Source organism: Desmodus rotundus, chromosome 9 (assembly GCF_022682495.2).
Source record: "Desmodus rotundus isolate HL8 chromosome 9, HLdesRot8A.1, whole genome shotgun sequence".
Classification (NCBI taxonomy): domain Eukaryota; kingdom Metazoa; phylum Chordata; class Mammalia; order Chiroptera; family Phyllostomidae; genus Desmodus; species Desmodus rotundus.
Window position 1 is genome coordinate 86,530,707 of NC_071395.1, and position 27,618 is coordinate 86,558,324.

The 27,618-nt window shown below is 37.1% G+C and overlaps 1 protein-coding gene across 2 annotated transcripts in view; it reads left to right on the forward strand.

Moving 5' to 3' along the window:
- Positions 1 to 15,442: 15,442 nt before the first annotated feature.
- The window catches only part of ABCA5 (ATP binding cassette subfamily A member 5), a 71,133-nt gene continuing 58,957 nt past the window's right edge, over positions 15,443 to 27,618 (forward strand). Inside the window, exons 1-4 of one of the 2 annotated variants that reach the window (XM_053910719.2) lie at positions 15,443 to 15,695; positions 22,309 to 22,425; positions 23,971 to 24,175; positions 26,906 to 27,067. In XM_053910719.2, coding sequence (XP_053766694.1) covers positions 22,324 to 22,425; positions 23,971 to 24,175; positions 26,906 to 27,067 — 469 coding nt within the window. In that variant the 5' untranslated portion in view covers positions 15,443 to 15,695; positions 22,309 to 22,323. The remainder of the gene's footprint in view (positions 15,696 to 22,308; positions 22,426 to 23,970; positions 24,176 to 26,905; positions 27,068 to 27,618) is intronic. The other variant, XM_024573107.4, reaches the window with a different exon arrangement.

The window sequence follows — 27,618 nt, forward strand, 5'->3', positions numbered from 1 at the left end:
ATTTCATAGCTTTTATCAAGATTCAGTTAAGTTTTCTGCTTAATTATGCCCTTTCCTATTCTGAAACCAACTGATATTTTATGATAGTAGTTCTCTCTTGGGATATCTGTGATGTCAAAATAATACTAATATAATAATAATAATAATACTAGGATGATATTAATGTATGCAATACTATATGCAATGTGTTCATCATTGCTATCTTGAAGTACATCAATTGATAAATAACTTTTCAATTAGCCGACTAGCATCACTCATGAATAGCCTGAATGTTTGTGTTCCCCCAATGCATGTATTGAAATTCTATCCCCTAATGTGATGGTATCAAGAGGTGGGGGCCTTCTGGAGGTTATTAGGTCTTGAGGGTGGAGCCCTCATGAGTGGGATTAGTGCCCTTAGAAAAGAGACCCCAGACAGGTCTCTCACCCTTTCTGCCATGTGAGGCTGCAACAAAAATGACCATCTGTGAACCAGGAAGTAGGTTCTCGCCAGACATCTGTCAGGGCCTGGATCTTGGACTTCCCAGCCTCCAGAACTGTGAGAAATAAAAGTCTGTAGTTTAAGCCACTGAGTTTCTCGTATTTTTATATGGCAGTCTGAACAGACTAAGACATGTATCTCTCACATATTCTTAAAGTGGCAGAAAACCTACTATTTTGTTAATGTAACCCAAAACTATAGCATCTCCATAGTAAACTTAAAAGACAAAAGTATGTAATGATTATCCATTATGAACTCAATTTAATATCAGTCCAAGGTTTGAAGTTTGGATTTGGGTGGCTCTGAATTCAATAAGAAACTACTGAGGTCATTGGCTTTATTTGACATTTACAATATTAGATTAAGTTTTCAGCCAGTGGGCAAAATGGGAGCTATATGGAGAATAAGTATTCATAAAAATGAATTAGAACTACAGACACCTGAGTTTAGGACCCTCTCAGATTTGCTCTCTGTAATGTATCTATTTATTTAGAAATGAGCCAACATACCTACTTGGTTACTAGAAGATTCACAACTAAGTAGCAAAGTAGCAAGACTACTTATTAAATCTTATAAGCCTAAAATAAAATAATTATGAGATATTTGCATAGATCACTTATCCATGCAAATGCTTATAAACTGTTTTCTGAATATGCTCATACAGAAAGACTTAGGAGATGAAGAGGAAGGGTGTAAGATGAAAAGAAAACCAATCCACAAGGACAAAAGGCATGTTTAAGCATAGGCCACATTGATAAAAGTTTGTTTTCAGAAGGGATCACATCAAACTTAAGGAGAGGGAGCAGGAAAGAGCTTTCTTTATCAGAGAAAGATCTGGTTCATTTTTATTTCCCTTGAAGCCTTCAATTTTACTGTGTTTAGAAAATCTGAGGATTCCCTGTGTGGGAAACAAGGCCAGGCACTATTAGACACAAAACAGAATCAGCTGTTAGTGTGTCCACCCGGCAGTCTCATCTGCGAAGAAACGTACACTAGGGTTACAAGTTGTAATTCAAACAATCCAGTATTAGGGAATAAATCAACACCGAAGTAGTTCTCCTGATTGTCCTGTCTCCAATGTGTAACCATGGGCAGAATAAGGATATAATGCCCCATTTGGGTTTACAGGAAAAGACAGAGTAAATAGAAATAAATAAAGTCCTAAGTTATTTGCATAAAGTTTTATTATAAAATTCTTTAATTACTCTTATTAAGATAGTTGGTGGGTTTCCTATATAATGTACCTTTAGCTCTCCTGTCTTTGTTTTAGTCTGCATTTATATATTTTGTACTTTGGAAAAAATATTTTTATATTATCACCATAACATATGCTTATTGTAGAAAATTTGAAAGAAATGGTACAATCCTGCCACCCAGACATAATGACTGCTAAAATTTTGTTATATGTTCCTTAATGATTTTCTCTATACATCTGTATGTCTGTTTTACATTGTTGACATCATAGCACATAACTAATTTTCATCTTACATTTAAAACTATAAGCATATTCCCATGGTTAGAAAAAACTTCAAAAAAGCCCTTCTATTGATTGTTTAATTTTCTATCTTATGTTTTACCAAAACACTCTCAACTACTAATATATTTGAACACTGTGTTTGTTTTCTTAGTCTAAAGTTTAAAATAATATAATTTCTAATATAAAATGTAGTCTTTAAAAATGACTATTTTTAAGCTTTCATCTAGGGCTACTTTTTCTACATTACCTCGTCACACTCCGAACACTCTGTACCCCCACCTATACCACACACAGGATATATTCCTAGCAGTTGAATTACTGAGTCAAAGGGGATGAACACTGCTTTGAACTGAACTGTGTCCCCCAAAATTCATACATTGAAGCAATGTAACTGTATCGGGAGACAGAGCCTTTAGGAGGTAACTAAAGCTAAATGGGGTTGTCAGGGCGGGGTGGAATTCCACTGGAGATCGGCCCTATGAGAGAAGGACGTGAGAGAAATCTCTCTCCACTCCATGAGCACACAGAGAGCGGGCAGCAGTCTACAGGCCGGGAAGCGAGCTCTCAGAGGAACCGATTATGCTGGCACTTGACTTTCCCAGCCTCCAGAACTGTGAGAAATAAATTTCTGTTGTTTAAGTCTCCTAGTCTATGGTATTTTGTTATGGCAGTCTGAGCAGACTAATACAAACATCTTTAAAGTTACTGACACATATTCATAAATTACTTTGCTGAAAGGTGTTACGGGTATACACCACTCCAGCAGTGTATAAGGAACCCCATTGTTTTGCACCCTCACGAGATATTTGAAACTTTTTTAAACTTTATTTTTTGATACAGATCCACCTATATATCTATCTATCCTCTTAAAGTTTTTTGAAGCTCATTCTTTTAACATTTTATTTCTTCAAGTTAGACTTCGCTTCCATGGCATTCTTTCATGGATGTACCACTATATTTTGAAATTCCCAGTGTCAGTAATATTTCATAGAGATAAAAATGTCCACTCAGGAATCCCAAAACAAAGCCAACAAACACATAAGAAAAAAATTTAAAACTTTCCATCACTTTATTGTCTCCACTTTTATATTTGTAGGAAAGAAAAGCTAAGAACTTGAGGTGGTTTTAGGGCCATTTATTAATGAGATCAACACTCAAAGACCTATGATATAGGTCCTTTACAATTTAAAATCCTCACCTATTTTGCAAAAAAAAATTGTCATTTTTATTAGAAAACAGTAATACAGAAAAATTGCTATAGAAACAAAGTATACGCTCCCTCAGTAACTTCTTTTATCATGCTTTTAAATAAAGCTGTGGTAGAAGAACAAATACCCCTTTTCCCCACTATGCACCCTAAATTGTTATTTGTTCATGTAGAATGATTTTCTCTCCTTCAGCACGCAACAGAAACCAGGGACTTAAGAAACAGAGTGAAATTAAGAACTAAATTCCACTCGCCATCTACTCTGTACTGAGAACATTATGCTGTGCTCTGTGGAGCATGCAAATATTTACGGCATAAATTAATTTACTATTAAGTAGTAAAAGAAATTTGCCCATTATTGCCGCCGACAATTACCTTGAGGAGAAATTCACAGTGTCGTGACTTTATGTCTGACTCACTTTTCCATTCTTACTCCATTCTTCACTCACCTGTTCCATTCAGTATTACTTTACAGCACATCATGCACTGTTTTCCCAACTTTGCCCCGAGTTGGCACCAAGGGAGTGGAAATGAAAATATCTTTCACGTCAGTCTGTCTTGCCTCACAACATTCTCAAGCTGTTTTCCCCCATTTTAGCATTTTCAAGGGCAGTTCTGTCCTCTTAAAGCTGGTTGGGTTTCCATGGAAGAGGTGCGTGCAGAGCCGATAATCGAAAAAAGAAAAGAGAAAATTAAATTCACCTGTGCTGACCTAGTGACAGACGAGGACAATCCAATGCCAAACAAAAGATATTTCAAAAGTTAATCTTAATGACCATGTGTTTTATAGAAAAGCCAGCCATAAATGCCCTTAGCCCAGAAAGTGGTTCTTATGGGCTTGGAGTTTGCATCTTAAGGTTATTTTTATAGCATCTATGTTGGTTTTCAATTGCCATAAATAGAGGAAAAAAACAACAAACCACTGAGTTGAGGAATTGGAATGATAATTTGAGCAGACTGATGAGTGGGTAGGCTATGGAATAAAAATGCCAGTTCTTCATATAGAAAAAATGTTCTATTTCAGAAAAAACAAAACTTTTGTGGTTCTAAAAATGTCTTTTCAGTGCTGTTTGTTTTGTTCAATTTAGCAGTGCAGGTATAGCAATTCTAATTTCTCAAACGTCTAATGCTCTTTAAAGTGAACAGAAAAATATGTAATTACGTGTGTATAATTTACTTGGAATGAAATTCAGTTCAAATTTAATTTTTCCTCTGGGCCCCTTATAATGGAAAATGCCAGTTTTTTAATAGTCTTATAGAAGAATGATGTTTCCTTATATTAGGATCAAATACAACTGAATTCACACTGGAAAATAATGTTCACATAGTTTCAATGGTGACTTTTAGAAAAGACTTGTGTCTAACTCAAAGAACATTTTGATTCCTATTGAAAATCAGGTGGTGTTTCTCCTCTTTCTGTTGACAGGTAAACCTCTGAGAGAAGGTAGCCCAGGAAGGCTACAATTCCATGTCACTACACTTCAACTAGGAGCTAGGGAGTAAGTGTATTGGGATTCCGCCAGAAGAGGAAACCTCTGATAGCATACCAACGTGCCATAAAATACTAAGTCACAGCTTTATCCAGACTGCTCAAGACCATGTGTTTGAGACAAACTAGAAGTTATTAAGCCCTGATCTAAAAGAAAAACAATAACCATATTGCGAGATTACTCTGTGCCAGGCCGTGTGCTACCTGCGTCACTTGTATTATTACATTGTTACATTCTCATAACAACCCTGCAAAAGAGTTACTATTATTATTTCCATTTAAAGGGTGAAGTTACTGACACTGAGAGATGTAAATTTATTTCCCCAAGATCAAACAACCATTATGGGTTGGAACTGTGATTTGAATCTACAATTTGAAAGCCACTTTATTGCCCCTGATCCTCCACAAAGTCCTTGAGGTTATAAGCAGTATTCTTGTGATAGAGGAGTTGAAATATAATGTTTCTGTGACCCCCATATTACTAAGTTATATTCTGTTCCCTATAAAACAGCTGAAGGTATAAATTCGACATTTTGGAATAAGTACATGTTTTAAAGATTTCACCGTGCTTGAGTTTTTTAACTGGCAAGTGGTCTTAGTTTCCCTACTGTAGCTGTGAAGGTGGGGTCCAGGCCGCTTGTTGTCTTTTAATTGCTTTACAATTCTGTCAATTGCAGAAAAGTTAGGATAATGCAGATGATTCTTGCCTTTATACAGGCAAATGAATTTTGTCCAGAGGAATACGGATGATCATCGCCCTGGGGAGATTGACCAATTTTGTATCCATGAGTGAATTTATTTCAGATTCCTGACTGTGTACCTGTGTGTTGTTTGAATTCTCCTCTGAACCAGTTGTAACATCTTATTGATCCCTCCGTTATTAAATGAGCTACATAAAATCGTTGACATATGTTCATTTTGTATTTGTGTATGACTCATGATTGCACCACTAAGTTTTGTTTTTTTTCCTTTAACACTTCCTTCCATCTGAGCATCTATTACAGGGCCAAGTTCAGCCCAAATGCTGTTTTTGCCTGGTCCACTAAGAATGATGTTTGCATTTTTAGTGGATAAAAAATATTTTGTGTCATGTAAACATTGTACAAAATTCAATTTAGTGACCATAAATGAAGTCTGATCGGAACAGCCATGCTAATTAGTTTACATATTTTCTATGGCTGCTTTCTTGCTACAACAGCAGAGTTGAGGACTGCACAGACCAGGTGTAACCTTCTTGGCCTTTCCCTCCTCCCTACTCATCTATATATTTTGACTCTTTCCTAGATCTGCCCTGACCAGACTCCCACCGAATGAAAGTATTCTTAAATCACCAGAGTTCTTTGAGCTCGAACAACACTTGAGAACCCCGTCAGGACTGGAGGTGTGTGGGGGGCTACCAGCAATGGCTGCTGTCTATTTTGTTCCTGGCGTTATTTCCTCTCCCAAAGAATTGTCTCTGCTTCACTGGTCTCTGTTGGCCAAATCATGGCTGCCTACCTTTGCCTCCTCCTTAATCCAGCTCTGTAGTATCACAAAAAATCACACTCATTTGTTAGTTATTATATTTTGAATTAATTAATTTAAAAAGTTACATAAATTTGATTTCACTCTTTACATATGTATCTATATAAAATCCCAGATTTTGCCTCTTAGCCTGCAAAGCCTATCTCTAAACCTTTACAGAAAAAGTTTGTCTACTTCTGGTCTATAAGTGATGGGTACTGTTCTAGCCCCTGGGGATAGAACAGTACTTGTAGAGACCAAAAAAAAGTAGATCTTGCCCCTCTTAAAAGAAAAACTGAAAGAAAACAAGTTAATAATTATGTATGTGCAGGAGACTATGCTGGTTCCTAGATAATACACACCATAGTATTTAGCGGTAAAGGGGTATGAAGTATGTAACTCACTCTCAAAATGTTCAATAGAAACAATGTATGTGTGTGTCTACAAAATTTTGAGGGCAAGTACTAATTTACTTAGCACTGAAAATTTTTCATTTCAATTTTATTTTTACCAAGGAGATTTCTTTTGTTAAACTAGATACTATGTAGTTGTTATTTCTCTCTCTCTCTTTCCTTCCTTCCACCTTTTCTTCTTCTTCTTTGCTATTATTGTAGTTTTCCCCTTGTCTTTGGTTCTCTTCAGTTTTAACTAGAAGTGTCCAGATATAGGTTTCTTTAAAAAAAAAATGTATCCTATTGAGGACTCATATTATTCCACGACTGTGTTTTTCTTTGTTTCTGAGGAATTCTCTGCCATTTTCGCTTTGCATAGTGCCTCCCCTTTATTACCTCTTTTCTCTCTCTTTGGAACTTCTATTAGACGTACGTTGGACCTTCTTATTTTCTTCCACACCACTTAACTTTGCTTTTATAGTCTCCACTTTAAAAAATCCTCTGTGCTGTGAGTAATTTCCTTGGGTTCATTTTCTGATTTAATAATAATCTCTCCTGATGTTTCTAGTCCATCTGTTTAACCTATCTGTTGAGGTAGTTTCTTTTTTAAGAATAAAATATAAGCTCAATTTGTGTATCTTCACCGTTTTATCTCCAGTACCTAGAATTCTGTAAATGTTCAATAAATATTTGTTTAAAAAATTAGCCCTGGCCAAGTAGCTCAGTTGGTGAGAGCACTGCCCCAATATACCAAGGCTGTGAATTTGATTCCCCGTCAGGGCACACACAAAAATCAACCAATGAGTGCATAAGTAAGTGGAACAACAGATCGATGTTTCTCTCTCTCTCCCCCTTTCTCTCTCTCTAAAAATCAATAAATTTTTTTACAAAAATTAATGAATCCATAAATCCATAATCCTATTCTTTTCCAAATATTCCTATTTTCATCTCATCTGGTGCTTTCATTTTATTTTTCTTTATATTTTCTTTTGTATTTTTAACTTTTTTGTAGTCATTTCAGGTTGTTTAATTAACTGAAGTTATTGGGTACAAATATTTTTCAGTTTGATATATCTGCCGACTCTTCCTCATGGTAGATTGTTCCCTTATGTGGTATGCAAATTTGAGAGTTCATCTTCACTGAAGGTTGTCTATTCTGTGGCATTCTTTCTGTACCCTAGGTTGTGCAAGTGTCCTTATCGGGGATTTTGTATTTGCTTCTCTAGGGGCTTGGTAGTTCTGTTTCTCAGCTTGGGTTTCTGTTTCCAAGTGATAATGTAAAATTGGATTTCCATAGACTGGACTTTCAATTTTTATGGGAAATGTTACTTTCCACTTCCACCCAGCCTAGACTACTCTGTAGAAGATAAGAGTGACACCTTCATTAACCTTCAAGTAGAAAACCTCTGTAGAGTTCTATCTTATACAGGAATTCCATTTTAGCTTCTCCCTAAGTGGCTTTAGGGCCACATTTCTTGTTCCTACATGGGGTTAAAAATCTCAACTTCTGGCCCTTACTACTTTGAATTTCATCTTCACGTTTGGGATCTGAAGCTTTGCTTTCTCAATTTTGAGCTCAGATTTATACTTTAAAATAGGTGTGCTGTATTCATCGTCTCCATAAGTTTGGAAGAAGTGGAAGTGTTATGCCATGAATGTCATTTCTAGGTAGAAAGACGATTTGGGTTCCATAGTTTTATGGCTGTTTAATGTTATCCAAATTATCCAAGAGCTTATCACTAAGAATCATCATCTCATTTTTGATTCTTAGAGTTTGGCACTCTTCTTATGGACATTACCACTCAAATCAACTCAGTGAATAATATTCTGCTAAATATTTTAGGAAATATAAAGCTGACTAAGATAGTCTCTGCACTCAAGAGGCAAACATTATTTAGTACAGAGATTAAGAAGTGTTCATATGAAATCATAAGGCAAAAAGAGTTTTATTTACTCTTTTATTCCATAGAGATGCATATAGATTTAGAATAATGCATGCTATAACACATACATTATTAAACAGAATACTAACCTTGCTGAAAGAATGAAAAGGAAATAGGAAGAAAGCATTTTCTTGGTAGTAAGAGAAAAAATTTCATGGAAAAGAAATAAGTTGAAATTTGTCTCGAAAACTGAGTGGGAGTTCTAAATGTAATATGGAGGGGTAAGTATTAGAGGAAAGGGAGTGGCTCTTCTAAGTTGAGGGAAAAGCATACGCTTAAATAAGAAGACAGGAGGGTGGAAAGCATAAACAGGGAACACCAAGTAGTCCAATGTATTAGGTTAGATATTAGAATGATAGTATTATTAGAAAGTAAAAATAAAAGAAATGAAAATAAAGCATGGGTGGGGATGACTTGGTACAAGATGGGCAGGTATGTACAAGTAATTTACTTTTAAATTTCTTACTGTCTTATATATCCACAAGGAAAGGAAGATGTTGGGCTCATTTTTTAAGGTTAAATTTAAGAACCAGGATCACATAAATTCTGGTTTGGTAATTACTTCTCAATGTCTTGACCTAATTGGTTAGTTTCACTAGTTTCCAGGTATACGAGTGCCATCTAGTGGTAAAATAAGGGTACCACAGGAATGAAATTATAGAAAACATTTACCTGTTTATTTTTTCACTTGCTACTTATAATTAGCTAATAAAAGTGCGCCATGTTAACTGGACCTGGAAATAAAGTAATCTAAGACAACATTGTTTTATGACTAGATTAAGAAAATGTGGGGTCAGATAAAAATGGATTATAGACAAAGATCTTATTAAATATGAAACATGTGAAAATTTCACATCAGGGACTTAACATCAAATTGCATTTTGGAATGAACCTTAAAGCAGGATTTATTTACTTTTTTAAATGATGAGAAAGGAGAGAGAGATAGAGAAAGGGAGGGATGGAGAGAGAGAGAGAGAAGGGGGGATCTGGATAGGATGCTCCAACTAACTGACCAGGGCCTATTATGTTTTCAGAGACAGGTGAGAGGTGTAAATGAAGAAGACACTGAAATCCTGAAGGTAACAGAATACTCTCTACTTCCTCTTTATGTAACTCCTACTTGGCCTTAGATCTCAATATAGATGTGACTTCCTCTGGACAATGTTCCTTGAACTCTCAGGTCTGTATTAGATGAATCACTTAATGTCCTCTTGCCAACACCGATCCCCAGGATGCTACTCACCACACTCCATTGTCACTTCCTGTTTTTATCCATAGCCCTCATTACAGTCTAACCTCCTTAACAGCTGGTACCATGTCTGTTTTATTTACTCTTCTATTCCTAACGCTTAGGATAGTACCTGACAGGGTGGGGTAAAAGTAGGTTTACAGTTGTAAGTATGAGAAAATTTATTCTTGTATTATTTATTGGTTATTGTATTGTTTTCCATACGAACAACTGTAAACCTACTTTTGCTCCATCTAATAGGCACTCCACAAATAATATTTACAGAATGAATGGATAGATTAATGAAGAGATTAACTGTCATGGAGATGTGTAAGGAACACGTATTAAAAGTTACTATCAATAAAGCTTAAATGAAAAAATATTTTCAGGAAAATTATTAGGAAACTATTTTATTTATTGTATATCCATTCCCTACATGATTTTAATTTCTTTGTGATCTCTGGTGCTTTGTACTTAATTTCTCTCTACCTCAATGAAGGAACAACAGTACACAGCTCACATTGTCATTGTAGAGATTAAATAAAAGACTACCTATAAAGCATACAGAACGATGTATAGCACATATTATGTTCTTAATAGTTGGCTTTTATTATTTCACGCACCTCATCTCAAAAACTGTGAAGCAACACAGAGAGTCAAAGAGGGCAGGTATTTTAAAATCCAATTTCACAAATTAGAAAACTAGTGATTATGGAGGCTAATTATGCATATGTGATTATGCAGTCTCATGAGTTATTAAATTTCTGAACCCATAATTTTTAAGTAATATTTCATTGTCCCTTTTATGGCATAATATTGCTTACCTACAGGGGGTTAGAAGCCCAACACACAGTTCTCTCTAGGATAAAATCAAGGTGTGGCAGGGTTGCATTTGTTTCTCAAGGCTCTAGAAGGTTTTCTCGTTTTTTTCCAGCGTCTGGAAGCAACCTGCATTCCTTCCTCCACCTGCATCGCCCACAATGGTGGGTTGAGTTCTTCTCACATTGCATCATTCTTACTTTCTCTTATGCCTCCCTCTCCTGCTTTTAAGCACCCTTGGGGTTACATTGGGCCCACCTAGATAATCCTATTTAAAAGTCAGCTGATTAGCACACTTCATCCTCTTTTCCATGTAAGGTAACATATTCACAGGTTCTTGGGATCAGGATGTGGACATCTTTGAGTGGACCAGGGTCATTATTCTGCCTGTTCCTCTTCTAGAGCAATAGTAAAGTCTATGGGGAATACTGGCCAGGGGATCCCCCAAATGAAAGGGCTGGTGATGGTTGGGCACAGTTTTTCAACCAAAAGTGTTAGAGGTATCACTACAAGCTGTCTCCTATATTATTAACTCACATTGATATTAGCAGACACTAAAACCTCTGGAAGTTTTTTACATGGCTAAACCGGAATCTACCCAATTTTGTAGTTCCTGCTGTTTTATTCTTCAATTTGTACAAGTGTAGGGATTTTCATATGTTTCTATTCAATTTTATCTTTAGATTTTAGCTCAGAGTTTAAAATGTTAATATAATTTTGTTTCCTGATTCTGTCTTCAGCCATATTTTCTATGCTATATAGGTTTTATTCATCCACTGATTTGACCAAAATGATCATTATGGCCTCACCTATATAACTGATGGGAAATTATAAACAAAAGTTTGGCTACAATTATCCAACTAACTTTGACTTTACCTGATTGTAATTATATCAAGCCCTTAGTTTAGAGTCCCACCCACAAATATCATGAAAGAATAAATGCTTTGCTGAAATTAATTTATATCATGACTGTGCAATTTCCATTTTCACTGAAAGATAAAATCAAACTCTTATAAATGTTCGTAAATATATTTAATTATGTACTCTGGAATTTTATTTTTCTATTTTAAAGTTTTTAGTGCCTACCTTTTAACCAATTTTTAAAAGCAGGTGATCTGTCATCTTTTTGATTTTTTATAGTTTCTTTGAACTTAACAGCAATGGGTCTTAGGTTACCTGTAAACAGCTGTGGGATGTAACTTGTGCCTGGAACACATGAACTTATTGGAAACAAGATAGGTGTTTGCTTACTCTCTCCTCACCTATCTCAAGTTTCGGTTCTCTTTCTATGTTGTTTTGCCTTTACTACTTTAAAGTCTGTTTTCCTTACTGAGTAGAGAGAGAACACACAAATAGTGTCAAGCCTCTTTTTGAGCCTTTGCATTGTATCTTAGGCAAGCTAATAATTGTGTGCTTATTAAAATCTATTCAGGCTCATTTCCCTCTGCCAGCTACAGTTAAACCAATCTCCCCATCTTTTCCTCTTGAAGATACCAGGTAATTCCAGCCCCCAATAATTCCTCTATATCACGCCACAGTTTGCACCACATAGTTTAAAAGTGAAATAAATATTATCTTCTATCTGATACTCTTTTTTTTTTTTGGTCTCTCAGAATAAATGTTGATTTCTTTACCTTTTTTTGTTCAGCTGCAAAGTTGGGGTTCTTGCTAAGCAAGAAGGCTAGGCACTTCAAATACTCTTGTTGGTTGGTTGACTTTTTAAACATCAAATTTGGCAAGATAGTTTTCAATTATTAATCTCAAATAATTTTGTTTGGAGAAATACAAAGAAAGAATATAATACTTTGAATTCTTTTAAATGTAATAAAACAACAATAACAACAATATTAGTAGTAGTAATAAAAGCCAAACTAAACCTACTTTCAGAAGTCATTCTGTTCTTCAACCCTCCACGCATTATTAATTAATCATTTCCTTAGGCAATTAAATAACAATCTCAGCCACATTTGAGATGGTAGTTTGGAATTCTATTGTTAACATTGTGGAGTTCTTTTTCTACTTTCTCAGTCAAGGCTGGGTTTCTTTATATGTTTTGCCCTGTTCTAGAAAAAAGTACCAATTTGAAATTATACCTAATTTAAACCCTGATTTTAGAAACCACATCATTCTCTTAGCACTTTATTTTTAGCTTGTAGAAATGGTAAATGTTTAAAAACAATTAATGATAGTGTTTAATAGTAATAAATTTTAAAAATGGTATATGGAGTTTTCGATGTATTGATAATCATACAAAATAATATACTGATAAGATATCAGGTATAAACTGCCCTAACAATTTAGAAATTTTGCTCTTACTTTTGGCTAAAAAGGAACATAAAAAAACCATTAAATAAGGCAAGTACAAAATCAACACAAACAGAATCCACTGTTCAGCAGCGGCAGGTTATATTGTAGGCGGGTATTTTGGATAGCGATCTGATTCTCTTTCTCTGCATTAAATACTGTCAAAATTTTTGGTTCACTATTCATTTTGTCCAGCTAGGCAACCTGTTAAATCTCAATCTACTTCTATGATCTATGTATTCCCATGTGGTTTGTCTAAGAATCTATTAATGAGGTAGGGGATTTAGGCTGCCACCATGACAACCAGGCATCATCGCTTGTTTGCTATTTCCTAGATACAGAAACTCAGAGAGTAACATCTTCCCTGCAGATGCTTATTTAATAGTTGGACCGGGTAACTATGGAAATGTAGGTTGAAATTATGTGGCTAAATTGTTTACAAGGTACCTGCAATCTGATAGGCATCCCACGCAAAGAGAAAATATGTCATGGCCAATACAATACTCAGGACAGTCTTTTTTGGTATTGTTACGTTATTCCCACAGCCACATGATCATTATAATTTTGTCACTCATTCCATAAGAAGAATTTCCCTTTCTTTTTTTAAAGGTATGTGTTGTTGGGTTTGCGGACATTTTGTGGGGATAATAATGACACCAGTATTTGCATACCCTTGTACCCGTGTTTTCTCACCAGTAGGACTATCGACAACATTCACTGCACACTATGATACATAAAATCTGGAAATGTGTAACGGTATAAGAAAAAGCTCTTAGTTCCATACTAGTTACAATTTAATTGAAGAAACAGTGCGTAAATGATATGGACAAGGCGTGTGCTGTTGAGGGGAAACTGAAATCATTTTGTCGGGGGGGATGAGAATTTGACAAAATCATTGGTCTTTGGTCCTGTTATCTTGAAGCAAGAGTAGAGGCAATAAGCAGACAGAATGAATAACGGAGAACATCACAAGGATAAGAAACTCAGGAAACAAAATAAGAAAAAGAAAAGAGAAACTCAGGAAACAAATGCCTTGAATAGGGGTAGAAAGATGAGTAAACTACCGATGTTAAAGCAGGTTAAGGCTACTAGTCAGAAGTAGAATTGGAGGGTTGGGGGTGAATTAATAATTCAGTAAGATTTTTTTTTGCCAAGTTTATCTTTGCTCTACATGTATGTATTTGCCTACAAATTTAAGGCCATTAAGAATGCATTCTTCTCATAGTCAACACTACTGAGATAATGGAGTATGGGGCCAGGCAGGTGCTTGTGGCAGGGAGGGGACCACTCTGGAGAGTGCGTGGTTTTCCGCCACTTTGCTGTACATCTGAAACTGGTGCAGAATGGTAGTGAATGCAAACTGTGGTTGAAAAATCTAAATAAAATGCAAAACAAATTCTTAATTTGTGACAAAAACGTTCTAGATAGTTCAAAAAAAAAATAGATCATGAATACTTTTCATTACCTGCCTTCTGCAGCATTCCGGTGTAGTTTCTAGGACAGTCTATTTCCTTTCCCCCAACTTCCACTGCCAGATTTTTAATCACCATGGCTTCTTACTAAAGTTCTTTGAATTTCCTACTCAATACATATTTGATAGGATAAACAAAACTTGATTCCTTTTTTTTTTTTTGGTAGAACTTAGCATTCCAACTGGTGGGGAGATTTGGCTTAAATTTGAGAAAAACAAAAGATAAGTTTAAAAAATACACAACGTACATAGGATCGACAGAAAATAAACAAAATTAAATTAAATTCCCCAAAGTAAAAAACTGGGCAAAGAAATGTGGCCATACAGAAATCAGAAAAGGAACATCAGTGATGCTAAGTAAGCGTAGTGGGCTTTTCTTTCTCAAAAACGTCTGACTACCATTTAGGTCACTTTGGGTAATAAAACTCAAAACATCAGCTTATATTTTTAGCGAAAACAAGGTGATACAGGCTCTCTCAAGGATATCATGTGCCTCAGGCCGTATTTGAAAGTCAGGATCTGCCACTTTCCCAGACTCTCAAGAGAACACTTCAGAAACTAAAAGCAGCCTCAACGTCCAGATGTTCTAGCACCTTGTTGGATGCGAGGCTGAGGCAGCAGTTACGGAAACGAGGTCACTGCGCCCCAGACGCTGCGGAGAGAAGGAGCCGCGGAGTGAATCAAAATGTAATCCTGGGACAGGACCTATCAAACGCCCAGAAAACAAATAAGAACGTATTCTTAAAACTAGATGTCATGGGGGGAAGCAGCTGAGGCGAGGGCTGCAGGCCAAGGTCACACGGGTTCGGACTCACACCAGCTCCCGACTACTAGCGGGTTGCTTCGGCCTGTGCTTCACCCAGGAGCGCGGCGAGGTCCCCACGGAACAGTCACGTGACGCGGGGCTCCCAGGGCCCCGCGGCTCCGAGGGCGCGCGGGAACAACGTCTCCGCGCGCCCCGCTGTTCCCGCCCCCCGGAGCCACGCCCCCAGGCGCACGCCCCCTCGCAGACTCGCTGCCTTCCCAGCCTGCGCCTGGTCAGGCCAGGCGGAGCGGCGGAAGCGCGCGCGTCCTCGGCTCGGAGCTCGAGGAGTCCCGCCCCCAGGTGAGTTCAGCTGGAGGCGGAGCCCGGCTTCCGGCGTCGAGCACTTCTCTCTCTCTCTCCCTCTCTCGGAGCGTAGCCAGCCCTGCAGCTCTTGGGGTGCACGGGGTGCAGCGGCGGGAACGCGCGCGCGCGTGCACGGGGACGCACCCTCACATACTTTTCTCGCAGACCGAACGCGTCCAGGCCTGTCACCGCTGCTGATCGGGCCCGGAGCCTACGGTGAGGGTGGAGCAGAGGGCAGCCGTGTTTGTGCCTCACCGGGGGAAACCGCCCCTGAGTGGGTAAAGGGGTCGAGCTTGGTGGCTGGAGGCGGCCGTTGAAGGGCTCCCTTGAGAGTGGCGACGGGAGGGGGAAGGGTCGGGGGTCTGAGGTGTGGAGGCAGCGGGCGTCGTAAGGAGGCCGAGCCAGCGAGCCCAGTCTCCGGGGAGCAATCCCAGCGCGCAGGAAGCACAGTTGGATGCGGTTTGCTCTTCCCAGGGCGATGGTGTGCGGATGCCGAGGGTGGTGACGGGGGTCGGTCCGGGACCGAGGACCCGGGACCGGCGGTGGGGAGACCGCGAGGCTGCGCTGGTTGGACGTAGTGATGTCCATCCTCAGGGTGTGGTGACTGATGGAAGATGTTGTGCAGTCAGGTCCTCTCCGAGCAGCAGGATCATTAATTAGCGTTTTCGTTATTCCTGAGGGTTCGTGCTCATCACCACCGTGCATGCAGAAGGGAGTTGGGCGAGGTGAAAATGCGCACATCTCGTGACATGGTTTTGGGGGGGATACCCTGATTCCGAAACCCCAAAGAAATGCCCCACGCGTACAAATATTTCAGTATATGTGAAAGTTAGGCAGGCTGGAGGCATTGAGCTCGGTTTGAGGCGATAGTAGCGCGAGGAGGGTTTATCCTGGGCTCCCGAGGCTTAGATATAGATTTCAAAATAAACAAGTCTTAAAGAAGGAAGACATTCACGTCTACTTTCCATCAAGGACATTCTGAAGGAACAGAAGGGGACAAAAGTATACGTTGGACTCCCGAGGATGAGCCACACTCGGTATTCACTCCTTTAAGCATGACAGCAGCCCCGGAGGGTGGAGGGGTTATTCTAGCTGAGCAGATGTAGAAAATGAGCCGCCGAGAGGTTAAGTCGCTGGTTGAGGTCTCAATCCAGGGATACCAGACTCTACATTCTCATGCTTTACATTCTGTGTCTACCCAAAGGCAGATACTACATGTTTTCAGAAAAAATCCAGACAAGAGAGCCTTAATTAGGGCAATTAGGGCTCTTGGGGCATTTGGGTTAAAATCAAACGAAGAATGCATTCATTTTTGAATGTGTGCTGTTCAAGTGTATTTGTCTTCAAAAGGGTTTGTAGTATAGGGAAACCTTGCATTCAGGCTAAAAACAAACTTATTAGTACATTCCCTGTTTATTTGAGCGTCTTAATTATTTTCCAGATACTAAACTATGTGCCAAGAGTACCGAAATGAATACAATTTATAATCTCTGCCCTTGAATTTAATTCAGAAGATGATCTTATAAAATGATTTTGTTATATTTAAGTAGTAATCCTCACTAGTGTGTGGATTAATTGGATTTAAATAGTTGTAAGCACAAGCTTTTAGGATCCATTAAGAAAAGGCATTGGATAACTTATCATGTACCACTGCATTATTATTTTCCCATTCAGCAAGAAATACTGTCATAAAATTTAGGTTAGATCATATTGACAATTAGTATTTTGTTGGATTACTTACACTACCTTCAGTGAATTTTAAAATAGTAGAGAAGAGCACATTTGTAATTTATCCCCTGTTTAGTTGAAAGGCTTGATTTTATGTTGCTTTTATTTCATTAGTTGAGAAGCCAGTGTGGGCAGCATTTCTTTCAAGTCATCTGCCAAATAATGTTCTTAACCTCTTCTTCCAAAAAAATGTTAAATTAAAAGTACACGAAGGGGCAAATACAGTTGTTCTATAGAAAATAATACAATAAAAAATAATAATACAAAAATAAACTGAGTTTCGTGGACTCACAACTGTACACCTACTTTGGCCCTGCCCTGCATAGATAATAACAGATTTCATTTAAGCATTTATGGCTTAAAAGTTCTAAGGAACAGAGTTTTCAGTTTAATAACATTACATTAGGCATAGCTGTAGGTAAATGGGTAGAAGGATTAGTGCGGTATTTTGGAAATTTCTGATAGCTTCACTTTTCTCAATGAAGTAGGAATCAGATCATAATCTGAGGGTGATTCTGCAGGTGGATGCTTGGAGGTTTGGGGGCTTGGGAAAGTGAATGGACCAGTAAAATGTGTGATTGCCAAGCAATTAATCAGTCACACGGAGGTATGAAAAGCCTGATAATGGGGCGCCCTTTACAGGTGCACAAAATAGTGTCTAATTATTTAGACACTCACATTATTTATGTGAAGATAGGTATTTCGCAACCCATTTCCATTACCTGTTTTTACAGTTGTCTGGACCATACAAATTCACTTTGCCTGTGCCTCTGCCATAGTGCAGGTATCCTTGTTCTTTAAGCAAGTTAAGACCTTTTAGGAGTCAAGCTTTGCCATTCTTTTTTCTCTGCATGGAATTTCCATTCCAGTCTTTTTCAAGCTCTTCTCCCCCCCTTACACTGATCACAATACATTAAATTTTATCTATCTGTAAAATCAATGACAGAGTCTAACTTATTTTTTGTCATTTGTTTAGTGCATAAATTTCTCAGTAAATGTTAAATGAATTTGCCACTTTTCTTCTTTCTTATTCCTCTAATCCATAACAGGGGTCAGTAGACTCTCTGTAAAGAGCCAGATAGTAAATATTTTAGGTTTTGCAGACCATCTGGTCTCTGTTTCAGTTACTTAATTCTGCTGTTAGCACCAAAGCAGTCATAGACAATGAAGAAACGAATGAGCATGTCTGTGTTCCAATAACACTTTATTTATAGATGTGAAATTTGAATTTCATATAATTCTTACATGTCACAAATTATTCTTCTTTGATCCCTCCCCCTCAACCATTAAAAAATGTGAAGCAACACTCTTAACTCAGGCTGTGCAAAACAGGCTGGATTTGGCCACCACCTCCTCCACTGTAATTCGTAGGCCTTTGATCTATATACCAGGACACTCAGCAAGCACTGATAAAGTAATTTGCAGGATGGCAATATTGGCTATAATATTACCATTGGTGTTACAGAAGCAAAGATGAATAAGGCAGGTTTTTGGTTTGTTTTTTTTTGTCAAGGATCTCATGATCAAGTTCAAGATTAAGACAAATAAATAGTGCTGACACAATTTGGTAACTGCAGTTATAGTTTATTGGATATAGATGGAGAACAAAAGAGTGACACAATCAGCTTTGTTTGTGTGGACTGGAAGTAACCTCTAACAGTCATCTCTTGGAGATAGGGAACAGTTTCAGCCTTTCTGAAGATCTTTCAAGCTTGCTAAGGTGATGACCATACCTGTTACCAGGAGGCTATGAAATCAGGGTGATTCAGTTTCTTTATATGCTATAATCTGAATTCATTTCTCAGAAATAAAACTAATGCATTCCAAATAATTTTTCCTGACAGTTATTTCTAAAGGTTATGTATATATTGTGTTGCTTTGAGAAAGGTGAACTATATTTCAGAGCATGTCAGTGTAGTAACCAATACTTCCTTAATAAATTAATAAATGAATTTTTGATACTGAATTACAGATTATGTGACTTCTAGTCTTTCAGTCAATTGTTAATATATTACAAAAGGAAGGTGGGCTTCAGTAGGCTTTCAATTTTCTTGCAATTTATTAGATTTAGTGTGAATTATTTTTTCTAGGAAAGCATTCATCTAGAAGTTACATATTTGATGAATTCTTTAATGATATTAGGTGTTTAAAACTTATCTAATTATTATTTCAAGCTGTACAGCAAACTTAATGCATTCCCCGGGTATGCTGTGAAGCAGTGAAAAATAACTTTAAAAAATTTTTAAATTGTTACGCCCTTATTTCTGTCTTTGTCAGTGTTCTTTACCAGCTAAGCATTGGGTTTGTTAAAGAGTTTTAAAGATACTGCATTGATTAGAGTTTAAGTCAGAACTATATCAAATATTATAAGTTCTAAAAATTATATGTTAAAAAAGCTATTAGACGTTTTACTGTATTGCAGTTGTGAACTTGCATTTCAAGGATCAACTTCTAGTATATGTTGCAAAAGAGAGGGTCTTATCTATGTTGTCTACTCAAAGAGCTGCTCTTCAACGTTGTGTGGTCCTCTCTACCATTTCCAGCTCTGCCACGTGCCGTGCGAACTGTATTACCAGAGAGCGAACTCCTGGATATTGTCTGCTTGATTCTGTGGTCACTTCCAGCCAGTGTTGCATGTGGGACAGTCCAGGCATTCTTTACTACCTTTTCCTTTTACTCCTTTGAACACCTGCACTTGCTGGAGCACTCTATTAATAGCTGCTTTCAAGTTTTTGTCAGATAATTCCAAAATCTTGGCATTGGCTTCTATTGATTTTCATTTCTTAAAGGAGTCAATATGTTCCACATGATTCATTTGCCAAATGATTTTGGATTGTGAGAAACTTTTGATTTGTGTTTGATTCCTGTGGAGAGTGTCGATGTTTTCTTTTAGCCGGCTGTCGGCCCAGTGAGGTTCAGGTTGCAGGTTTCTACTCACACTCTGCGAGCCGTGGCTCTAATTTCAGTTTTGCTTTTTTTTTTTTTTTGGACGAACAAATATAATTTGACTGTTTATTTCTTGCATGAGAGGATACATGCAAAAGTGCTGGAAGTAAGGGGGGCCACTTAGTTATCAGCTCTTGCTACATAGTACTAAAACTATTTTCTGTGGAGATACAGGCATTCCTTGGCAAGTTTTGTATCTTGCTATTGGCGTATGTCACCAAAGTCCAAGTATGCCACCATCCATAGGCTATTAAACACTTAATAAAATAATTTATCCCTTCGTCCACCCATTTATTAATCTCGGAAATATTCTGAAGGGGAGTTTGAAGTGGGAAATATTGTTCTATGTAGGCTTTTGGAGAATTGTCTTAGGGTTGGGAGGGAGTCTTGACTCCCAATGTTTGCCTAAGCTATTTTCTTTTTTAAATTTACTTTATTGTTCAGGTACAGTTGTCTGCATTAACCCCCCACCACTCTCCCCCCACCCCAGGCCATCCCCACCTCCCTCCCCTGATTCTACCCCACCTTCGTTCGTCCATGTGTTCCTGAAGTCCCTTACCCCCTTTCCCCCCATTATCCCCTCCCACTTCCCCCCTTGCCTAAGCTATTTTCTGTCCAGAATGCCTTCCATCCCCATCTTGAGCTGGTAGAATTCTACTTATCTTTCAGTGCTTGTTTGAATATTCTTTCCTTTAAATAGCCATCCCTTGCTTCCATCAACTAAGGACCCTATCTGCAGGCCCGCCCCAGCTCCGTCAGCCAACATTTCTCACCACATCTGTCACTGGGATGTAAAGTCGCCTGCTTTACATCCTGCCTCTCTTTTTGTTTCTCAAAATGTGGTCCAGGTGCCACCAACATCAGAACCACCTGGTTGCTTATTAAAAATTCAAATTTGTTGACTCTTCTCAGACTTAATCAAGGGGAAGACGTATTTGTAAGTGGATTTTACAAATTTCTTAGGTGATTTTTATATGCTGTAAAGTCTGGAAACATTCTTTTATCCTCTCAGCTCCCTAAAGAATGGACGAGCACATGACGTAGTCAGTAGGCATTCATGGAATGAATGGATGCATGAGTAAATGAATTCCAATCATAAGAAATAAGTACTAAGACCATGGAGCAAGAACATTCCTAAAGACTTTGACTTGTAGCTTTGTTGGTATAGGATTTTTTACTCGACAGAATTTGCAGTGCAGTTTGGATCTGCCCCATGTGTGATACCCAGTGATGGTGGTCTGGGTCTGGGCAGTGGTCTGACATCTGTTCAGTTCCTCAAGTCTTTGGTACACAGAATAGGATTGGATCCATGTATGCCCAGTTTGGGGGTTAGTCCAGGCGGTAATAAATAACTTTACTGTGTTTCTTTCCTGAGCTCCTTTTTATTTGCCCTCCCTGCTACTTTCCCCTTTGCCATCCTCCAGCCAGAGAGCTACGGTTTATTTGCATCAAGGGCTACACACATCTGCAACCACATCCACTGCATCCAGGGGCCTCTTGTGGGTGGTAGAGGAGAAAACAGTAGGATTTGGCCCCACCCTTTTGGAACCACAGCTCTGCTTAATGGAGAAAAAGGTTCCCCTGCTTTAGACTTTTGGCTGCATTAAACTTTTGTTATTGCAGTCTGACACTACTGTCATGGGATTACTTGGGGACAGGGTCACAAGAGAAAAAAAAAGATTGGTGCCCTGGAGCTTACTTCCAGTGCATTGCAGGGAAAAAGTCTAAGTTCACTGTTGGTTGGGCAGTAGTTATAGTTCTGCTTCCCTCTTGTTTCTTTTTTTTCTTTTCTTTTTTTTTTTTTTTAAAGATTTTATTTATTTTTAGAGAGGAGGAAGGGAGGGAGAATGAGAGGGAGAGAAACATCAATGTGTGGTTGCCTCTCATGTGGCCCCCATTGGGGACCTGGCCTGCAACCCAGGCATGTGCCCTGACTTGGGAACTGAACAGGTGACCCTTTGGTTTACAGCCCATGCTCAATCCACTGAGCCACACCAGTCAGGGCCCCTCTTGTTTCACATGTGACAATTTACTTTCCAGGGCCTTCAAATTGTCATTACATGCCTTCTGTCCAGGTAGGAGAGACATCTTGGAGTGTGTTTAACTTCATCTAACCTTAGACTGACCCATCTCTCTATTTTGGCATTAAAAGTGGCAGGTTCTTAACTATGTGGTTCCATTTTTGTTTTTTTAAATCTCCCCCCCTTTCATAGACTAATTCAGAAAACATGGCTACTGCAATTAGGGAGGTGGGAGTTTGGAGACAGACCAGGACACTCCTGCTGAAGAATTACCTAATTAAATGCAGGACTAAAAAAAGTAGTGTTCAGGTAAGTTAAATGTTTTTTCTTTCTTATGCCTTGTTGCAGTTTATTGTGCTTCCATCTTTAAGATATGTTTATTTTGCTGGATACATTTTTATCATAATTTCATATTTTTAGGTTCCTTTACTTTGCTTGTGAAGTAAAAAGGTTAGCCACAGGAAAGTACCCAAATTACCAATTTTCTAAATGTTAAAAATTCTAATGATTTTTAAATTTAATTGATTTCTGATATGAATGCTTAATTTTGAATTTTTAGGCATGCATTTCTCAAGTTGCATGAAATGAAAAATAAATTTCACAGGCAATGTTGTGGAACATTATTTCACAGTTTTTTCCCCATAGTTTCCCACCTTTTGGCCTCTGGATTGAATTGCCTAACGTTACCAAAATTATGTCATATATTTGTTTAAAGTAATGTTTTAAAGCATATATTACTTCGAAAGTTAAAAGAAAGTAAGAACTCTGGCTAACCAGTTCTTAATAATTTTAAAGGATGAAAATATATTGTTTATCTTCTCCTGAAACCCAGCAGAACAATTAAATAGTAAGATGAAATAATAGATAGTTCATCTCTATTCAATTTATTTAGGTATGATTAAAGCATGAGTTTTAATTTAGAATTAAACAAAGACATTTTCATGGTGATCCTTATTAAGGATGTTTGATGAGTTATTTTAAATAAAGTTATATATGAGTGAATTTATTATAATTTATATATTTACATCTTAGTTTATATCTTTTTATTATGTCACTTCAATTTTAAAATACTGGGTTAGCCGAAAAGTCTGTTTAGTTTTTTCCATAAAATAAAAGATACATTGTTCATTTTCACCAATAACTTTATTGATTTGAATATTTTGAGGATGTCAGCTATGTCCTGCGTGGTATAATGTTGAATGTTCTCAACTAATGTCTTGGTTTGATTGCTGTCAGCTTCAAGGGGTCTACCTGACTGCGGAGCATGGTCCACTGAGGAATCTCCAGCACGAAACTTTGCAGACCGCTTTTGACACATTCGATCAGCCACAGCACCTTCTCCATGCACTGCACAAGTCTTTTGTGTGTGTTTCGTTTGGTGTTCTTACCCCTTCTTGAAATAATAAAGCATAATGTGCTGAGAATATAGTGCATTTTCTTCCATATTCAGTATTAAAATGGCTATATAAAATTCACCATTTTTGATACTTTTTTAAAAAATGCACACTGATATGATGGCTGTCACAAGACAATCTAACAAAATTGTTTCAAATGAAGTTAAAGACAACTAAGCACTACTAGAGCCATTTTGTGCAAAAAAAACAAACAAACTTTTTGGGCAACCCAATATTGCAGTAAAACTAAATGTAAAGGAAAATTAATATGCCTGTTGAGTTAGGTGGGATGGTCAACACATTTCTTTTAGGATAGAATTGCTTTTACTTTTTATACTGAAGAAAAGAGCCAAATTTCTCATGTTTTTTTCTTAATAGTAGTTATATTATTTGCATAGAAATCGTGATGAATTTTGTTACCATTGTTACACTTCATAATCATTTTGTTTCTTTATTATAGGAAATTCTATTTCCACTATTTTTTTTATTTTGGTTAATATTAATTAGCATGATGCATCCAAACAAGAAATACGAAGAAGTGCCTGATATGGAACTTAACTCTATGGACAAATCCATTCTCTCTAATCTAATTCTTGGATATACTCCAGTGACAAATATTACAAGAAACATCATGCAAAAGGTTTCTACCGACCACCTTTCTGATGGTATTGTGAGCTTCTATATGTATTCTGTTACAGAAAGCTTCTGCAGTATTTTCCCACTTGCTTTATTCAGCAAATAACATTCTTAACTCTTAGATGTGCCCCTTCACCAAAGTATAGTTTTATAACAATATTAAAATCATTTAATTCTTCTGCCTTACTTTTCTTGTGATCCCTCAATTTATATTTTTGATAATAGGAAGCATATTTTATTTGTTTGCTTATTTATTTATTTAATCCTCACCCAAGGACATGCTTATTGATTTTAGAGAGAGGGGAAGGGAGGGAGAGAGAGGGGGAAGGAGAGAAACATTGACTGGTTTTTCCTCACATGTGCCCTGACTAGGGACTGAACCCACAACCTAGGTATGTGTTGTAACCGGGAATAGAACCTGTGACCTTTTGGTCTACAGGATGATGCTCCAACCCACTGAGCTACACTGGCCAGGGCTAATTTTATGTTATAGTAGTTTATATTTAATTCTTAGGCCATTTATAAAATAAGTGTATTTATACAGGATAAAACACAGGTGGCAAACACAAGGCCTGTGGGCCAAATCTGGTCCACTTTGTTTTATCCGGCCTGGCACCTTGTTTCTACCTGGTGGCAGCACCCAAGCCCCTTGCCCCTAGTTAAGGAGTAGTTATATTTATGTAGTCCTAAAATTACATTCGGCCCTTTGAAGGCAACCGAGGGGCTGATGTGGCCCCCAGTGAAAATGAGTTTGACATCCTTGGGATAAAAGATTTGAACATTTCATTTTGATTCTGTCTCATATAATAATTAAGAAGCTGGAAATATATGATTAAGATGATAAAGCAGTGACCTTTTCCTATTGCCATGCTTATTTATGGAGGTATATGGTGTAAACCAAAGAAGTACTTAGTTTTGGAGACTATGACTGTCGCTAAGTACCTAAGTCTATTTTTCTCAGTTTGTACTTCTCACAAAGAAATGGACTAGAAAACAGTGTAATCAATGAGGTACTAATGAGTCTAAAATGGCTGAGAAAGAACCTAAGGCAGGAACTGGAGAAAGTGATGGAAATGTTCATACTGTGGTGATTGATTTAACAAAATGCCCAATTGTAGAAAATAACAGATTAACAGGTCTTATATAGGATAGTTACAATTAACTTCTAGTATATGTTATCACATTATTGGATAGTGTGTCATTGAATAGAAGATGTTTATACGTCAGGAGTCAAATAACTTTTCCCCCATTGATTTCTTTTTTGCTTATTGCTATTGAATATTTTTTATCAAACATGTATCTTACTGGTATATAACATGTTTGTTGATTTATCATATTAAGCACAAGTAGCATGGATAACTATAAGAATTTAGCATAACAGCTCAAAAGCTGATCAGAAATGTCGAGAACAAAATTCATTGGTAAGTCTAAGTAGGAGAAAATATATACACCAAAGAAATTCAAGTCAATCATTTTAAGTGCCAAAATAGTGGAAACATTTATAGGTGTTTTTAAAGTTCTATCTTTTTAATAACAGAACTGTCCAAAAGTGGGTTACACATTCATACATGGTAATATGACTGAGTGGATGTTGAACTTAACACCCTTTTCATCCAAATCAGTCTTGAAGTTGCATGCCTACCTTAAAAGGCTAGAAAATCGCAATAATTAACATTTAAGTAATGCTTTATCATTGACAAGGCATTTTCATATTTGTGGCTGCATTTCGTATGAACATCCCAGTGTGATCAGGTAGGTATTGTGGATGAGGATACTCAAGTTTAGAGAATTGTTTGCCTGTGTTCGCACAGCTAATACATAAAGAAGTTACATACTGATCCTATGATCTTTCCATTTCACCACATGTTCTGAAGCTCTGTACATAACACTAGTTTCTGGTAAATAAAATCTCGAGAAAATAATTGAACATTAGCGTTATCTGATGTGAAAGGAGCTGAATGATGACTATGGTATATTCTTCATATATCTTCCAAGAAAAGAACAAGCAATATTGGGTTTAAGTGGCAATTTTTACTCAAAGAAGGGTTGTATCGTAGTTACTGAAATACATATTTAGTATCTGAGAAGGATTATGGAATTTTCTTCATAAGAAAAAATTTTCGATAAGCCAGTCAGAGAAACACAAGTACCATATGGTTTTACTCATATGTGGAATCTAATGAACACACTGAACTAACAAGCAAAATAGGGACAGAATCATAGAGAGCAGGTGGACAGCTTTGGGTGGGGGCTTAGGAGGTGGAGAGATCCAGCAAAAAAGAAAAAAAAGAACTCATGGATGAGGACAACTGTATGGTGATTGGGGGGCGGGGGGGGGGCAGATAGGTGGAGGTGGAAGAGGGTATTGGGAGAGTAGATGGTAATGGAAAAAAATACAATTAAAAAATAATTGAAAGTAAAATATCCACTCATTTATCAAGGAGTTATTTGTACAGATTTACTTGGAGATCGGTAAGTGAACTGCTCATGTTACATATGAGGTATGTACTCTTATACTAATAACAGGTATTGCACTGACATAATTTATGTAATTAAACCACAGTTTAATAGTGTGTAAATTTACTATGTTATTTCTTTTAGTATGTTTTAGAAGGGCTCTTCATTCTCTAAGAAGCTAGGCCATAAAACAAATGTTTATAAAATATTACATTTATCAAGTATAATGGTAAATTTGGTCTATCGTATTAGGTAAACTATTTTAATTTGTGAGTTGACTATATTGTTATAATATTTTATAGTCATAATTACCGAAGAATATACAAGTGAAAAAGAATTGCTAGCATCCAGCCTTTTGAAGAGCAACAACTTTGTAGGTGTGGTTTTCAAAGACTTCATGTCCTACGAACTCCGCTTTTTTCCTGATATGATACCAGTATCTTCAATTTATATGGATTCAAGAGGTAAATAGCTCTAAAAAAATAATTGAAAATCAGTTAAATGCATGTTTTTGCTGCTCTTAATTCACGTGCAAAATTTTAATGGGGTCCAGCATTGGCATTTTTCAAATATACTTTTTCAGATAAGAAAACTGTCAAGTGTAGCATAAAAATAGATAAATATACTCAAGTAACCACCTATCTACATCTGCGTATATAACAATTTACATAACATCCATTTTCATTTAATACATATATATAATTACAGTAGCAAAATCAAAATGTATCTTTAATTATATGACTATGAATCTGTATTTTTTCTCCATATAGTTGTTTTCAGAAATGGTATATTACATATTTAAAATTTCAAAGTTTTCCACCAGCAAACTTTATTAGTTTTATGTTTGAAACATGGAAAATAGCCTTCAGTGCTTAAACTTATGGAGAGATATTATTAACAATAAACATTTGTTGAGCAGTGTTGAAGTCACTATGCTAAGTACTGAATTTTTCCCTTAGAGAATTTTTTTTTCTATTGTCTTAACCTGGACTTGTCTTTGCACCTGGAAATGCTT